General features: G+C 39.9%; 1 protein-coding gene across 1 annotated transcript in view; it reads right to left on the bottom strand.

The window, feature by feature from the left end:
- The window catches only part of LOC128377460 (NACHT, LRR and PYD domains-containing protein 5-like), a 172787-nt gene extending 161873 nt beyond the window's left edge, over positions 1-10914 (bottom strand). The window contains exons 1-6 of the mRNA XM_053337412.1: positions 10840-10914; positions 10217-10317; positions 5194-5272; positions 4302-4533; positions 2342-4112; positions 2066-2239 (exon numbers count right to left, since the gene is read on the bottom strand). Of these exons, the coding sequence (XP_053193387.1) occupies positions 2066-2239; positions 2342-4112; positions 4302-4533; positions 5194-5272; positions 10217-10317; positions 10840-10914 (2432 nt within the window). The remainder of the gene's footprint in view (positions 1-2065; positions 2240-2341; positions 4113-4301; positions 4534-5193; positions 5273-10216; positions 10318-10839) is intronic.
- Positions 10915-17975: the final 7061 nt, after the last annotated feature.

Here is a 17975-nt window from a genome sequence, read left to right as displayed (position 1 = left end):
AAGCACAGCCTTCCTCTGTGATCAGACATCCTGACAGACTGGACATATAAAAAGGTTTATAACACAATGTTTTAATGATATACTGTACATATCAGAATCCTACAGATGTTGCACAGAATAATTGCCATTAATCTGAATGTCAAACAGCAACTGTATCAACTGTATAAAAAGTCTCAAAATCAGCTTTATTGTCATTGTTCAAGACAATGAAACTATAGATGCTTTATCCTGACCTGAGACTTTCCAGTGTACAGTGTGGACTCTCCAGTCCAGTAGAAAGCTGCTTCACTCCTGAATCCTGCAGGTTGTTGTCACTCAGGTCTAGCTTTCTCAGATGGGAGGGGTTGCAGCTCAGAGCTGATGCCAGAGAAGCACAGCCTTCCTCTGTGATCAGACATCCTGACAGACTGGAAATATAAAAAGTTTGATAACACAATGTTTTTAATGATATACATATCAGAATCCTTCAGATGTTGCACAGAATAATTGCCATTAATCTGAATGTAAAAAAGCAACTGTATCAACTGTATAAAAAGTCTCAAAATCAGCTTTATTGTCATTGTTCAAGACAATGAAACTATAGATGCTTTATCCTGACCAGAGACTTTCCAGTGTACAGTGTGGACTCTCCAGTCCAGTAGAAAGCTGCTTCACTCCTGAATCCTGCAAGTTGTTGTCACTCAGGTCCAGCTCTCTCAGATGGGAGGGGTTGCAGCTCAGAGCTGAGGCCAGAGAAGCACAGCCTATCTCTGTGATCAGACATCCTGACAGACTGGATATATAAAAAGGTTGATAACACAATGTTTTAATGATATACTGTACATATCAGAATCCTACAGATGTTGCACAGAATAATTGCCATTAATCTGAATGTCAAACAGCAACTGTATCAACTGTATAAAAAGTCTCAAAATCAGCTTTATTGTCATTGTTCAAGACAATGAAACTATAGATGCTTTATCCTGACCTGAGACTTTCCAGTGTACAGTGTGGACTCTCCAGTCCAGTAGAAAGCTGCTTCACTCCTGAATCCTGCAGGTTGTTGTCACTCAGGTCTAGCTTTCTCAGATGGGAGGGGTTGCAGCTCAGAGCTGATGCCAGAGAAGCACAGCCTTCCTCTGTGATCAGACATCCTGACAGACTGGAAATATAAAAAGTTTGATAACACAATGTTTTTAATGATATACATATCAGAATCCTTCAGATGTTGCACAGAATAATTGCCATTAATCTGAATGTAAAAAAGCAACTGTATCAACTGTATAAAAAGTCTCAAAATCAGCTTTATTGTCATTGTTCAAGACAATGAAACTATAGATGCTTTATCCTGACCAGAGACTTTCCAGTGTACAGTGTGGACTCTCCAGTCCAGTAGAAAGCTGCTTCACTCCTGAATCCTGCAAGTTGTTGTCACTCAGGTCCAGCTCTCTCAGATGGGAGGGGTTGCAGCTCAGAGCTGAGGCCAGAGAAGCACAGCCTATCTCTGTGATCAGACATCCTGACAGACTGGACATATAAAAAGGTTGATAACACAATGTTTTAATGATATACTGTACATATCAGAATCCTACAGATGTTGCACAGAATAATTGCCATTAATCTGAATGTCAAACAGCAACTGTATCAACTGTATAAAAAGTCTCAAAATCAGCTTTATTGTCATTGTTCAAGACAATGAAACTATAGATGCTTTATCCTGACCTGAGACTTTCCAGTGTACAGTGTGGACTCTCCAGTCCAGTAGAAAGCTGCTTCACTCCTGAATCCTGCAGGTTGTTGTCACTCAGGTCTAGCTTTCTCAGATGGGAGGGGTTGCAGCTCAGAGCTGATGCCAGAGAAGCACAGCCTTCCTCTGTGATCAGACATCCTGACAGACTGGAAATATAAAAAGTTTGATAACACAATGTTTTTAATGATATACATATCAGAATCCTTCAGATGTTGCACAGAATAATTGCCATTAATCTGAATGTAAAAAGCAACTGTATCAACTGTATAAAAAGTCTCAAAATCAGCTTTATTGTCATTGTTCAAGACAATGAAACTATAGATGCTATATTCTGACCTGAGAGTTTCCAGTCCACAGTGTGGACTCTCCAGTCCAGCAGAAAGCTGCTTCACTCCTGAATCCTGCAGGTTGTTGTTACTCAGGTCCAGATCTCTCAGGCTAGAGGACTGGGAGCTGAGAACTGAGGACAGAGCTGCACAGCTTCTCTCTGAGAGGTTACAGCCACTCAGCCTGAAGAAGAATTAGTAACACAAAACTAAATGTTTAATTTATCATATTTAAAATCAAAAATATTTGAAATTGTTCCTATATCCAGTTTTTTTATCCACTTACAAAGCTTTACTTGAAGCTTTGACCACTTCCAGCAGCCTCAGAAGAGCCTCCTCTGAAGCAGAGTATTTCTTCAGGTCAAACACATCCAGATCTTTTTCTGATGACAGTAAGATGAAGACCAGAGCTGACCACTGAGCAGGAGACAGTTTATCTGTGGAGAGACTTCCTGATCTCAGGTAGTGTTGGATCTCCTCCTCTAGAGAATGATCATTCAGTTCATTCAGACAGTGCAACAGATTGATGCTCCTCTCTGCAGACACATTCTCACTAATCTTCTTCTTGATGTACTTGACCGTTTTCTGATTGGTCTGTGAGCTACTTCCTGTCTGCGTCAGCAGACCTTGTAGGAGAGTCTGATTGGTCTGCAGTGAAAGACCCAGGAGGAAGCGGAGGAACAAGTCCAGGTGTCCATTTGGACTCTTTAAGGCCTCGTCCACAGCACTCTGGTAGAAACATATCTGGGATGTTGTTCTTTCTTCTGCCAGCAGATTGACTCCAGACTTGATGAATGTCAGATGGACATGAAGAGCAGCCAGAAACTCCTGAACACTCAGATGGACGAAGCAGAACACCTTGTCCTGGTACAGCCCTCTCTCCTCTTTAAAGACCTGTGTGAACACTCCTGAGCAAACTGAGGCTTCTCTGATATCGATACCACACTCTGTCAGGTCTGATTCATAGAAGATCAGGTTGCCTTTCTGCAGCTGCTCAAAAGCCAGTTTTCCCAGAGACTCAATCATCTTCCTGCTCTCTGGACTCCAGTGTGGATCTGTCTCAGCTCCTCCATCATACTTGACATTCTTCAGTTTGGCCTGAAGCACCAGGAAGTGGATGTACATCTCAGTCAGGGTCTTGGGCAGCTCTCCTCCCTCTCTGCTTTTCAACACATCCTCCAGAACTGTAGCAGTGATCCAGCAGAAGACTGGGATGTGGCACATGATGTGGAGGCTTCGTGAAGTCTTGATGTGGGAGATGATGGTACTGGCCTGATTCTCATCTCTGAATTTCTTCCTGAAGTACTCCTCCTTCTGTGGGTCAGTGAACCCTCTGACCTCTGTCACCATGCCGACACACTCAGGAGGGATCTGATTGGCTGCTGCAGGTCGTGTGGTTATCCAGAGGCGAGCAGAGGGAAGCAGTTTCCCCCTGATGAGGTTTGTCAGCAGCACATCCACTGAGGTGGACTCTGTAACATCAGTCAGGATCTCAGTGTTGTGGAAGTCCAGAGGAAGTCGACACTCATCCAGACCGTCAAAGATGAACACAACCTGGAACTCTTCAAACCTGCAGATTCTTGCTTCTTTGGTTTCAGTAAAGAAGTGATGAACAAGTTCCACCAAGCTGTACTTTTTCTCTTTCAGCCCATTCAGCTCTCTGAAAGTGAATGGAAATGTGAAGTGTATGTCCTGGTTGGCTTTGTCTTCAGCCCAGTCCAGAGTGAACTTCTGTGTTAAGACTGTTTTCCCAATGCCAGCCACTCCCTTTGTCATCACTGTTCTGATTGGTTCATCTCTTCCAGGTGAGGCTTTAAAGAAGTCTTCATGTCTGATTGTTGTTTCTGGTCTGTCTGGTTTCCTGGATGCTGTTTCAATCTGTGTGACCTCATGTTCATCATTGACCTCTGCAGTCCCTCCCTCTGTGATGTAGAGCGGTGTGTAGATCTCATTCAGAAGGGTTGGGTTTCCTGCTTTAGCGATCCCCTCAAACAGACACTGGAACTTCTTCTGCAGGTTAGACTTTAGTTTATATCGACACCTGCCAGCATTAGTTCCTGAATGAACAAACAACAAATAAAATTAATCAAATGATTCTACAGTCAATTGGTAGAATGTAGCTCAGAAGAATTCATAGATCTGATGCAGATGTGTGCATCATATTAACAGCAGAGTTTGAAATATAACCCTCTCCCATGTTGCCTCCATTTCCTCTCCATCATGTTAAATCTGTTAAAATCTCTTACTGCTCTGCAGACGCTCAGCCAGCTCCTCCTGCTTCATTCTCCTCAGGAAGTGCAGTGTGATCTCCAGAAATGCCTCTCTGCTGCTGCTCCTCCTCTGCTCTTCCTCCTCACCGTCCAACACCTCCTCATCCTCACTCTGACTCTCTAAGCATTCTGGGTAATCTGGACTCAGATCCTTCTGGATCTTCTTCAGCTCGATCTTCACAAACCTGCTGATGTTCTCCTCCAGCAGCTGGAAGAGAATCAAATGTAAATGTAACTGGTAGAAGTCAACATCAGATGATCAGTGACAGACTAAAAAGCCTTTAGCCTTTAATCTGTGGCTGTTGTAGTTAGCAGTAGTAGCTGTGCTTTTGTCGTGTAAAATGTGGGTGATAATTACTGACAATGAATAATATTTTATCTGCTAAAAAGGGAACTTGATTATTGACTATTAGCTGCTAATGATAATCAAAACTGAGGGCATTATGATAAAGGAATTGTGTGTGATTCTGCACTTACTGAGACAATAAACACAGTGGTGATTTAATAACTATATATTGAAAAGTACCTGATTAAATTTACCACACTTTTATTATTTTAAAAGAAGTAAGAAACCGAAAGTTGGGTGAAGTAGCCACCAAAACGAAGAAGCTGTACTACCATGAGATAAGGTTGTTTTGAAGGAAAACGAATTGGTTGAAATTCTCTCTCTATTAGTTAATATTATCAGATCATGGTATCATTTCTGCATGGTTTGGTTCCAGGTTTTGCTGCTGGCAAGAAATTCATTAGATACACACTGCATTCACCTTGATTGAATATTTTGAGACTCCAACACCTTTTGAAGTATTAGGCATTATTGTGACACTTACATTTACTTAGTCACTTACAACACTTTACATTTACACACCTTAAATATGGAGTCCAGCTGTGTTTGATGCTGCTGGACAGACTGACCACTGAGAACCTCTGAGCTCTGCTGATGAACACTGTGAAGAAAAGATGAAGTCTCATGTTTTATCATTTTTGTTACTAGAGGTTTCTGAAGAAGTACAGACGACGGAGTGATGAATGTTTCTCTTTTACTCAGTACATGCCAGCATGGAGAAGGACACACAGTCCTTATACCGAACAACAAACAGTTTCAGCTTCTATACTGTAACTCCTAGTGGAAATTTGAAGAAGGGAAGTTTATAACGTTTAAGGTTATAAAGCAGAGATAATAAAAGTAATTGTATAGATACCCAAAAAATTCCTCACACTCAGAATACATAATGACACTCAATGTTAAAGGTGTTGTGTTCTATCACAGTGGATCCAGGTAAAACACTTCTGTCTGACCTCTGATCATTTGTCTCTGTAAAGACTTTGTACCTCTGAGTGCTTCCTGCTTTGCTTGAGTGCAGACGCTTCGCTCTTTGCTCTCCGCTTTACTTTCTTTTTTTTCCATTGCAATCCTGTCCTTTTGCTCCAAAATTCATGGAAAGCGGGTCTTGGATACTTCTATATCAATGGGAGCTTAATTCATGAAAGTCTCTGAAGGCTAACACTATTATTTAAACTCTTCTACTTTGTGAGTGTGGCCTATCAGCAGCACAAGCCTGCACTATAGTGACTGGGTTTGAGAAACCCAGCTAAGCTAAGCTAATTAGCAGCACGATGCCTCCCTTTTCCACGGATGACTACTACAAACTTCTCCAGAAGATAGCAGTACTAGAGACGAAAATTCAGCGACTCGAAGTCAATGTGGAGGTAAACGGACAATATGAGAATGAAACCACTCTACTGATGACCCAAATCAGTGGACAGGAGCAGGCTAACAGACAGCTAATTATCACCACAGAGAAGCAGGAGGCTGGTGGTTACGGCAGTAAATCAACCACGAGTCCCTCCTGGAACTCTCTTGTTGCAAAGCCAAAGCATAAATCATGTACAGATAAACCGCTTCCCTCAGATATGGGAAGACAGTTAGCAGGCAAAACCCAGCACCCGGAGACTCGTGATGAAACTGGGTGACCTGCACTGCCATCGCACAGGAGGGTCTCTTCAACCCCAGTACCAAGGAGAAAACAGCCTTGGACTGTGGCAAAAAGAAAAAGTAAGAGCAAACCGACCCAAGACACAGGGATTCTACTAGAGAACAGATTTGCTCCGCTTTTACAAGACCCTGACTCCCCAAAAGAATCAGAGAAAGGTATGTGGCTAAATCAAAAACTAAAAGGTAGCAGAAAGAGCTAACCACTGGGACTCAAACGCTGATATCGGGTGACAGAGCTGTGAATGAGATAAAACACTTTTGCAGCAACAAAAACACCAAAGTACTCTGTTTTACCAACAACATTGTGTCCGATATCTCAGAGAAAATTCCGGAAATCACTGTCTGATGCTCGGCAGTGATTTGAGATCTTTCATCATACACACAGTAGCACTTGATGTTGTCAAGCAACAATCAGAGGTATTGAAACGGGATTTTAATGATCTGCTGAACAAAGTTTGATGTCTGAATACTGAGGTGTTTATCAGTGAACCTCTACCGACAGTTCGGCGAGGAGACGAGAGATTCAGCAGCAATTTCAACATTTTTTGGGAACGCAGACACCTCTTTAAGGCAGATGGATTTTGCCTTAAAAAGTCACGAGTACAGCTGTTGAGCGACAACATTTTTTATTTTGTGCGTCAGGCACCAGCAGCCCCTGCCAAGGACAACAGACGAGACAATTCAAAACAACAGATAAGACAGACTGACCCAGAGAGAGCCTTTAACATCATCATCCTTACCCAGTGTTGGGCACGTTACTTTAAAAAAGTAATTAGTTACAATTACAGTTACTTCTCCCAAAAAGTAACTGAGTTAGTAACTGAATTACTCCACTATAAAAGTAACTAGTTACCAGGGAAAGTAACTATTGCGTTACTTTAAAAAAAAAAAAAAAAAAAATGTTTTAAGTATGACACATAAATATGTCTGTGTTTTTGGCCACAAGTTTTGTAGTGGCGTGTGTCGTTGAGAGATGCTTCATTAGGTTAGAGTTGTTTGTAACGGACGTGGACAAATACTTGGCTCTGATACATAATCTACATTTCACATGTATGTTCCTGCCTTTTACCTCAAGGAGATTAAAGTAGTATCTGTACTTCCAGTTTAAAAACGCAACCTTTTCCTCTGAACTCGCCATTGCTGCAGCTTCTGCTAGTTTGTGTGCGTGAGGCTGCTGTGTGCCTCTGATTGGCTTACCATGAAATCTTACTCTGCCTTAACCAATCATCATCACGGTTGTCTCACCCCTCCCTTCTCCCGGCTTTGCAGCTTTTGTGGCTGAGAGCAAAGTTGGATGAGAACAGGAGAGTAGATTAGGGTTAGGGTTAGTCAGTTTGTCTTCAGTTTGTAACGTGCCTCATTTAATTAAGTAATGTAACGGCGTTGTAACGAAGGAAATAGTAATTAATTACATTACCCGTTACTGAAAAAAGTAACACCGTTTATTTAAACAGCGTTATAGTTGAGCCCAGAGCTCTGAGATCTACTGACTCAGGTCAGATAGTTGAGCCCAGAGCTCTGAGATCTACTGACTCAGGTCAGATAGTTGAGCCCAGAGTTCAAACTAAACATGATGAAGCAGCTTTTACACAACTGGAACAAACTAGCAGCAGAACTGAAATCATTTTTAAATCCAGGTTAAAAACATTTCTCTTCTCCTGCGCTTATGATTGAGCTCTTTTAAAGCACTTTACATTTTAATCTTTCATTTGCACTCTATGTCCTTTTAATGATTTTAAAGCAAATCATTATTTTATGTTGCTTATATTTAATGCTTTATTCTATTATTTTATTTTTCTCTCTTTCTAATTTTCTGTACTTGTTTTTTTGTATTATTATTATTATTATTATTATTATTATTATTAGTAGGTGGTTTTTCATTTTTATTTTTCAAATTGTATGTGTTTATATTTTTGTTTCCAATTCTTACTGTTAAATGTTTTATGTAAAGCACATTGAGTTGCCATTGTGTATGAAATGCGCTATACAAATAAAACTGCCTTGTCTCTGTTGAAAAACTGTTATACAGATAAAGTTTGTGGTTTCTAGAAAAGTGTTTGTAGGAGGAGTGTGTGTGTTTGTATTTATGAGGACATTGTGTGTAAAACTAAGTCAATCAAACTTCTTCTTATGAGAGTTGGATAACAACACACACACATTTTACAGTCTGACCTCTGATCAGCAGACTGATGTCCATGTTTGAAGGTGTAAAAAGCCTGCATGTATCTGTATCGGGTGATATCGGTATCGGAAATTAAGAGTAGGGGAATATCGGATATCGGCAGAAAAGTCAATATCGAGCATCCCTATCTAACCTACTACAGTGTTGATCCTGAAGATTGTGTGTTTTGTTGGACGACAGCTACGACACATCAGGTGTTTCTACATAAACCTGCAGTAAGAAACTGATCTACACAGCTACAACATACTGACATTGTTAGCTTGGCTAACTAGCTTAGAGAGCACAGATGCATCTCTGATCTTCCAGGACACAGTCTGCTCAAACATGATCTCCTGCTATGAGGCCTTTGACAGCAGGACAACATCAGGTCTCAGTGATGTTGGTGGAGACCAAGAAAAACCACACAACTGGTCGTCACTGAACACAACCTGTAGTTAGCTGCCATCAATCAATCAATCTTTATTTGTATAGCACCAAATCACAACAAAGTCTAATTTCTTGGACATTGCTGTGGATATATTTTTGAACCATGAGGGGGTGTCTGGATTAAGTTTTGCTTCGAAAGTATCAAGTTCACACGGCTTTGTTCACTTCAGGTTCTCAGGGTATGTCTGATTAAAAGCTCTGAAGAAGTTGATGTTATGTTTCCTCATGAAAAGAAGAAGGTAGAATACCAATGTGCTCGAGTATTAAGATACTATACAACAGAAGAACAACTATGATGAGTTGAGCTTTGTTAAAACACAGTTTTGATCACAGAGGATCAGGACGAGCCAGAACAGGTTTAATATCTCAGTGTAAAACAGGAACAGTTTATCTGTTTGTGACAATTTCCTCCTCAATGTTCTTCTTCCACTAATTGACCCCTGTGAGACTCTGTAGTTTGTACATCAGGAATAACTCTAATTCATTACAAGTTTGGTCTTATTCTCTGAGTTTGGTATCATTTCATCATTTAACCTAAATGGGTTGTATTGTCTTTCTACCTTTTCTACAAGGCTGGTGTGGTCATTGTGCAATATATCTTACAATGTTTTTATTTATTTCTTTATGCTACAAATATCAGTTTGTCATCTGGGATAAATAAAGTCATCTGAATCTTAATCAGATATAAGGTTTCTAGAAAAGTGTTTGTAGGAGGAGTGTGTGTGTTTGTATTTATGAGGACATTGTGTGTAAAACTAAGTCAATCAAACTTCTTCTTATGAGAGTTGGATAATAACAGACACACATTTTACAGTCTGACCTCTGATCAGCAGACTGATGTCCATGTTTGAAGGTGTAAAAAGCCTGCATGTATCTGTATCGGGTGATATCGGTATCGGAAATTAAGAGTAGGGGAATATCGGATATCGGCAGAAAAGTCAATATCGAGCATCCCTATCCAGCACTGTTGGGATTTTGAGAAACAGGCAGTATCAAACGTTTTCATGTCGAGGACTCTAGAATAGATTCACAACAGACCACAGACACGTGTTTGAGAGGATTTTGTCTGAAAGAATCTCCTCTAAGAAGATTCATTCACTGAAACCTAGAGTTATAAAAGTTAAACCCTGTGCAGTCCTCTCAAAGACCCCTGGTGGCCCCCAGAAGCCAGTCTGGGAACCCTTCTTCTAAACCAAACGTTAACCACATTATGAATAGATACACACACACGCTTGTCATGACACTTCTTCTTATTAGAGTTGGATAATAAACATTTTACAGTCTGACCTCTGATCAGCAGACTGATGTCCATGTTTGAACTCAATAGGTCGATCATTAGACCGGTCACTCTTCATGGACACACAGCTGGGTTCAGGAGAATCTGGTCTCTGCTGATGGATCCTGATGGAAACAGAGAAGAGATAAAACAAGTGTGACGGCCTGCCCCTAGCTGTTCATTGGCTGTGTGGCTTAACTGGGTGGAGGTGGGGACAGTCGTCAGCCCAATTTGTCTCACCTGTGGTGTTTGGAGTACTGGGGATTTATCTATCCCTAAAAACTCTTTCTCTCCTAAGCGCTCCTCTCACGATCCATGCACCAATGTTGACAGAATCTTATAAGAATGGGCATGTCATTTTCTAAGAGAGCTGATTGGTCAGGAGGTGGTGCTTTTATACTCATTGATCTCTTATCCAGAACATAACCTGCTCCGGAGCAGGTTAGCCGTTCAGCATAAGTTACCATGGTGATTTACCCCGGTAAGAAGTGAACCAGCTTCGTAGTACGGAAAACCCAGGGTTAACCCTGAAGTTACCTCGATAAGAGAAAATCCAGCTTCGTAGTACAGGCCTCCGGTGTTTCTACATAAACCTGCAGTAAGAAACTGATCCACACAGCTACAACAAACTGACATTGTTAGCTTGGCTAACTAGCTTAGAGAGCACAGATGCATCTCTGATCTTCCAGGACACAGTCTGCTCAAACATGATCTCCTGCTATGAGTTTGGTCTCATTTCTATCAGAACTAACAACACTGGGCTCATTAAATTAACTCTGAAATGTGGGACCACAATGACATCAGTAAGAAGAAACCTGCAGTCAGACAATCAGTCAGAACGATCATATCAACCTTAAAACATACTGAGATCTGAGGATGTGGTGCTGTACTTCATGTTTTTAACACTACAGAGAAAGAATGAGAAGTGGTTCATGACTTCATGACAAAGACTTCAACATGTTCTGAGGTGTGATGGAAACCAACAGAAACAAAGATTTTACATTCTTACCTCTGATCAGCAGATTTATGTTCATCACTGAACTTCTTAGGTTCAGGTAGGCTGAGTTCATCAGAGTCTGGTCTGTGCTGCTTCTCTGTCCTTTAACACAACACACATAGAGCTTTGAGTGTGAATAATGATGGTGGAGTGATGTGAGTGGAGAACAGTGATGGACAGTTAGAGATCCTCATCTCACCTCTGAGCTTTGGTCTGGCTGTCATGTTCCCCACACAGAGAGCTTTTAGAGGGAGGGACTCCCTCCTCTCTGTCCTCACTCTGATCCATAGCAGAGAAACACCTTCACACAAACACAACAACATGCTCATTCATTACAACCAGCTGCACATCACACACGCACTGCTATCTATCACACTGTCATTCTTTATTCTACCACCAGATGGCGCCACAGTTAGTCATTACTGTAAGATTTCCACTGTGGATACATGTTGAAGAAACTGCATTAACTAGATTCCTTTTCATACAGTTGTATTTTTGTCCACTACAGAGCTCATATGCAGCAAGTTATAGTTCACTTGTGTTTAAAAACTGATGACATGCATCTATTTTCATCCAGCTGTGTGTCAGAAAGAAGAAAATACTCACCAGGTGAATTCAGATCCACATGTGGTCACAGAGTGGTTCTACCTTCACCTGTAGAGGAAACACAGAGAGAAGCTGATTCTCCTTCATCAGTCCTTCATCATCAATCTGAGGACGCTGTCACACTCTCATAACTTCACAGTCAAAGTCCAAAAGCATCAAGATGATATTAAAGCAGTGAAGCTTGCAGCAGAGTTCAGCTCCAAACACACAGGAGGAACCTGCCAAGACTCTCTGTGAGGACATGAACCAATCTGACAGATTTCACTGGAAACTCATGTTCATCTGTCCACAAACTAATGTTACTGTTGTCTGTCTGATGGAAACAGAACCCCAAAGAACTGAACACACACTGAACAAATGTCTTTCACAGTTTTCACATTAAAAGTTCACACTATGTTATTAAAAATAAGGCTGAAACTTTTTATAAAACTATGATACAAACATTTCTGCAGTTTATGTCAAATCTGTTGTATTTGGAGGAGTGAGGGACTGTTTGATAACAGAACAACCAGAGGGGTATTGCACAAAAGTAGAATAAAGAAATCCAGGATAACTGAGCAAGCGCAGCTTGATCTAGTCTGACCGGCGCATCTTGGCTTATTCGGTTGCACGTTTGCTGAGCCAGGATGAAAAGGTGCGGCTATGTCAAGCCAGGTGTAGATAGCTGGGATAAGTGCGTGTTTACGGCATTCTCAAATAGACCCACGGCATCGATCACAGAATCACAGATTGGAAAATGGAAAGGTGTCGCACGTCATTCTTCACGGCCGCTGAACAACAGCTCCAGATGGAATTTCATGATGAGGTTAAAGAAATTATAAGAAAAAAAAGCAACACAAGCACAAAGCACTGTAATCAAGGAAAGGGAGAAAGCCTGGCAGACAATCGCGGACCGGCTCAATAGCTAAGTAGTGCAATTAATGTACAGTTAATGTGTTAAGTATAGCTCAGTGGGTAGAGCACCTGCCCCGTGTGTTGAGGCTACAGCCCTCGCTGCAGACGACCCTGGTTTGAATCCTGCACCAAGCACTCCTATCCTGCATGTCATTCCCCCCTCTCTGTCTCCAGTTTTCCTATCTCTCTCTACTAACCTGTACATCAAAGGTAAAAAGCCCAAAAATATACTTAAAAAAAAAAAGTACAATTAATACAACAGTGCTCCACTAGAACTGTCAAAATTACAATTAAGCATCACTAATCAACAGTTGTACACTTTGATTTAAATGTGGCAAGTAAAAGTGCATGCTACTCAGGAAATATAATTAAGTGCAAACAATTATTATAATTAGGTGTAGGGCAGGGGGAAGGCACATCTGCAGCTGCAGGATGCACTTTTGCAGATGAGGAGACAGTGTTGCTGGACTCCAGGCTTGAGGTATCATGTCAATTTTGTGGAACTGTCTTGCTCATTTAGTCCATAATGGATATGAAGTCAGTGATTTGGTGCTAATAGAAAATAACCTGTGTAACAGGACCCAGATGCTGCTTAGCCTCAGAAGCAGCCAAGTAACATTGTGAGTATCGGCTAGTAAATAGTACAAAGTAAATCTACTGTACATTATACACAATAATGATACCACATGAATGACTCTAAAATGACTGTTGCAATTAAACAGTCAACAGACTTTAATGAAACGACAATATAGTCTATCTGTAATATTTTAATGCAGGATAATTAAAATGATGCAACATATTTAGAAAGACCATGGAAATGCTGTAAAACACATTAATTTGTCACATGATTGACAGAACTGCCCCTAACCCTGAGAATAATCTTAGCCTGGTTGTTAGCCTGGTCTGGAGCAGGCTAGCTGCAGAGAATAAATCACCATAGTAACTGGGCCCGGATAAATTTAACCTGCTTTCATGCAACCGACTTGAGGCTAAATTCAGCCAGGATAACTAACATATCCCGGCTTAATCCCTTATCCTGGTTTCGTGCAATACCCCTCTGGACCTCCTTTGGTCCCTTTGGAGCCAGTTAAGACTCTTTTCTGTCCTGCAGTCTGGAAACAGCTTACACAAACACTTTATACTTTCAGTCTCCACAAACAGCAGCTACCAGAAGAGTTCAACCTGTCACGTACACATTGATGTAAAGTCACGTATCACTGCCTGCAGAGATGTATCCTTCTGACATCTGACTCAAACCACAACTATGTGGTTACAGAACAGAAAACATGAGGTCAAGAGTGCACAACCAGTTTGGCACCAAAAACATCTAAGAGCCCATATACATACATACATTTTCAGGATTTGAAAAGATGATTTAACTTTGTTTTGTATAAAATCACATCAGACACAAATTCTTATTCAAAGTATTTTACATCTTAAATCTGATCTGGAGGGAATCTTTAAAGCCACAGACCAAAGCACCAACAACCCTTGACCTCCTTTGGTCCCTTTGGAGCCAGTTAAGACTCTTTTCTGTCCTGCAGTCTGGAAACAGCTCACACAAACATTTCATACTTTCAGTCTCCACAAACAGCAGCTACCACAAGAGTTCAGCCTGTCATGTACACATTGATGTAAAGTCATATTTCACTGTCTGCAGACACGTTTCACCTCCACATATGGTTTCATGTCTTCCTGTTTACTTCCTCTTTCTAACAGTCACTTCTGATGAGAAGTCTTTTTGCTGCGTTCTGTAACTGCGTATAAAAATATATCAAAAACACATTTAAAAGAGAAACTGAAGTTAAAATAACTTTATAGAATAACGTTTTCTTCATATCGAATCAATCTGTTAAAACATTTTAAAGCATAAAATTCAGATGATTGGATTGGAGACTTTTTAAGAATACAGTTAAGAAATGAACATAAGTCATCAGTATAACTTCCATCTGTACTGTTATCAGATCATTTTAACAGCTGCTGACACAAACATGATGAAACTGTTGCTTACGTTACCTTTAGATGCTGAAAATCATCTGAATCAAGCAGAGGAATTAATCGGCAGGTGAACCTGGGAACCAAACAAAAGAGGAACATGTGACTGACAGTGGGAGGGGTTTTGGAGTTTTTATTTATACAAACATCATGACATCAAGATCATTACACTGTTATATAGGAAAAGCTGCATACAGAAAAGACAAATAAAAAATTAATTATAAATGACAATTAAATAACATTAAATAAAAGTTAAAAGTGAATAAATTAAAAGGGCTTGGGTCTAAGTTCACACACAAGGGGTAATCTTGATTTATATATATTTTTCTTCTGTGTGGAATAAATTCATTCTTTCTAATTGAATGTGTTTCTTATCATCCTTCCTAAAGGGCCTATACGTGAGATATTTCTGTACTAGTTACTTGGCACTATTTACAGCCTATTTCATTACAAGTAGTGGTTACATGTTATCTGTTATAATCCTCAGAATGGTTTTAATATCCAGATTTGGTTCTTTGTTATATCCTGAAACAATAAAATGTGCTGTTGGGATTTAAGTTTGTTAGTGAGAAAAATAGTCTGTGTTTTAAATCTTTACATTTATCTTTAAATATTTAAACTATGACAGAAGTTTAACAGTTCAACTCAAACATAGTTCACATGTTCTGTTAGTTTGGGCCCCTGAAGGCTGAGGGGCCCTAAGCAGCCTCTAAGGTCCCTTACAGCTGGCTCTGGTCCATCTAGAGACATGAACTGTGTTAAATGTGCTTCAGTTAAACAGAGTCAGTCTCAGTGTTGTAAGATGGAAGTTTGAACACAGTTAAAAAATGAACTTTAGTCAAGTTGATCAAAGCTGTTCTGACACATCTGTTCATTTTACATGGTAATCACGGAGAGTAATACGTTTAAATCTTCCTAAAATAGTTTAACTTTAGAACATGTTGAGAATATTTATATCAGCAACCATCAAACAGGTATTTGAAACAGCCAATCAGCATGACAAACATTTGAGCTGCAGTCAAACAGTGATACAACACAATGTGATCAAAGTGATGGTGTTCATCAGACATTTACAGATTTCTCTGGTAGGATTCTCACCTGCTGAACTCACTTCAGGTCAACTTACAGACACTTTCCACCTTCATGTGTAGAGGAAACACTGGGAGAGAAGAAGCTGCTCATTCTCCCTCGTCAGTCCTGCTGTCTGTGAGCATTTGATCTGAGGACGCTGTCACATCCTCATAACTTCACAGTACACGTCTAAACAACATCAGAGTGACGTTAACACCAGTCTAACCAGTCAGTCAGAGAAATCACACATCACATGTCGTTCTGCTATCTGTCCACTAGATGGTGGTATTTGATCATTTATCATCTGAAGAGCCTGAACTCTTCTATGAGGCCTTTTACTGTTTCTGTGTATGATCTGAGGAAGTCGTCACACCCTTATAACTTCAGAGTCCATGTCTAACGAATTATTTGAAAGTAATTTTGCTGCATTAATGAAACATTTCTATAATCTGAACTGAATTATGACTCTAAGATAGTAAGCAGACCGTTTACACTGTAGTAAACTACACGATGACCCACAATGCATTTGGTTCCTACCCGAGCTGAAATCAACAGGCTGAAGCTGATGAATTTTAGCTCTAACTCTGTAAATATAACACTTTATCCACATTTATAACCTTTTTAAGCGAGGAAGTATCCCTTTAGATCCACAATGTGATGCTAATTTGTCCAAATAACACCTGTTTAAAGTTTTGTTCCTGCGAATTCGGAGCCGCTCAAGTTAGCCGTAGCGAGTAACGCACTTCCGGTAATTTTCACAAAATAAAACACCCGTTGCCTTTTATTATGAAGAAAACCATAACGATAGAATTGGTGCTTTTATTTTATCCGTGATGTTTGTATTTTGGGTTTTTTTCAGAAGTTACGTTGCATCTTGGGTAATTTGAGTGTGAGTAGTCAGCTCTTGATGCATTTCTGGCGAATCTAGTAAAGTTTAAACCATCCGGGAACTAATCGCATACTACGAAGTTGAAACACACTACATACTTCAAATGACGTCAGAATTAGTACGAGTAGTAAATTGAAAGTAATCTTGCTGCATTAATGAAGAATTGCTATAATCTGAACTGAATTATGATTCTAAGATAAGTTGTTCACAGGTGAATCAAAGCTGTGACCTGCTGTTTGTTAGTCAGAGTTGAACCTGAGATATCATGACTTAGAAAAAAACATCAGCATGATCAGGTTTTCACATGTTGACTTTAAATTCCACAGTAAGGACTTTAACCTCTGACACGTTTATATGAAAGGAAGCTGGAGGAGACAAGGTGTTGTTTTATGTGCTGTTTGTTTGTGTTTGTGAGACAAAGGTTTTGAATTGTGGATGAAACCTGAACATTTTAGGTCACTAAAAACAGAGAAAGAGAGGAGTCTTATCAGAAGGACACTCTATGAAGTCTTGTAGGTCTGCCTAGGATCTTCTTGGTTCATCTGACTACTCTCTGCAGGGCTTTGGTGTCACTGCAGAGATACAGTATGTCATCACACCAGTGACGTGCGGTGAGGTCAGTGGCGGGGTAGGCAGTGGGCATTCAAAAATCTGAACCCCACCCTAATGTACATACAATGTTGTACCAAATGTCAGTGAGCTCAATCAGCTGCTTTAAATATCTGAAATAAAGGGCCATGCTGGCGTAAATTACACATGTAAGAGTTTGTTTGTCTGGTTTAGTTATTATGAAAGCTTATACCAGCTGAGAATACAATTATAATACAATAAAATCTTGGTGTTATTATAAGGTATAAATTAACAACACGGTGGCATTTGTTGAAATATGAGAAATTTAATTGAAATATATATCAAATAATTATTAATTTACACATAATGACAATAACAATATACCTGCACAATGCATAGATTTGTATGATGTGAATATGAACAATTAATATAAACTGACAGAAATAAACAAAAACAAAAAAACCACAGACCTATTTCAGAAATCAACATTCAGCCAAAGTGACTCAGAAATACTAAAATAACATGAACGGAAACCTTCATTGCAGCTAAAACTCTTCCATTAATCTTCATCATTGTAAAGTCTACAGCTAAACACAACATATGGATGCAAACACTCATCAGAGCACAGATCAGAGTGCTTTTTTTTTTTTTTAGAAGTTTTAACTGCAGTTTGTTGAATGTGTGCAAAGTATCATAAATATAAAAAAGTCAGTAGAAAACATAACTTTGAACATTTAAACCATTTTCC

The sequence above is a fragment of the Scomber japonicus genome, chromosome 17 (assembly GCF_027409825.1).
Source record: "Scomber japonicus isolate fScoJap1 chromosome 17, fScoJap1.pri, whole genome shotgun sequence".
Lineage (NCBI taxonomy): Eukaryota > Metazoa > Chordata > Actinopteri > Scombriformes > Scombridae > Scomber > Scomber japonicus.
The sequence above is the reverse complement of the archived record's forward strand: the minus strand, read 5'-3'. Positions and strand labels throughout refer to the sequence as shown.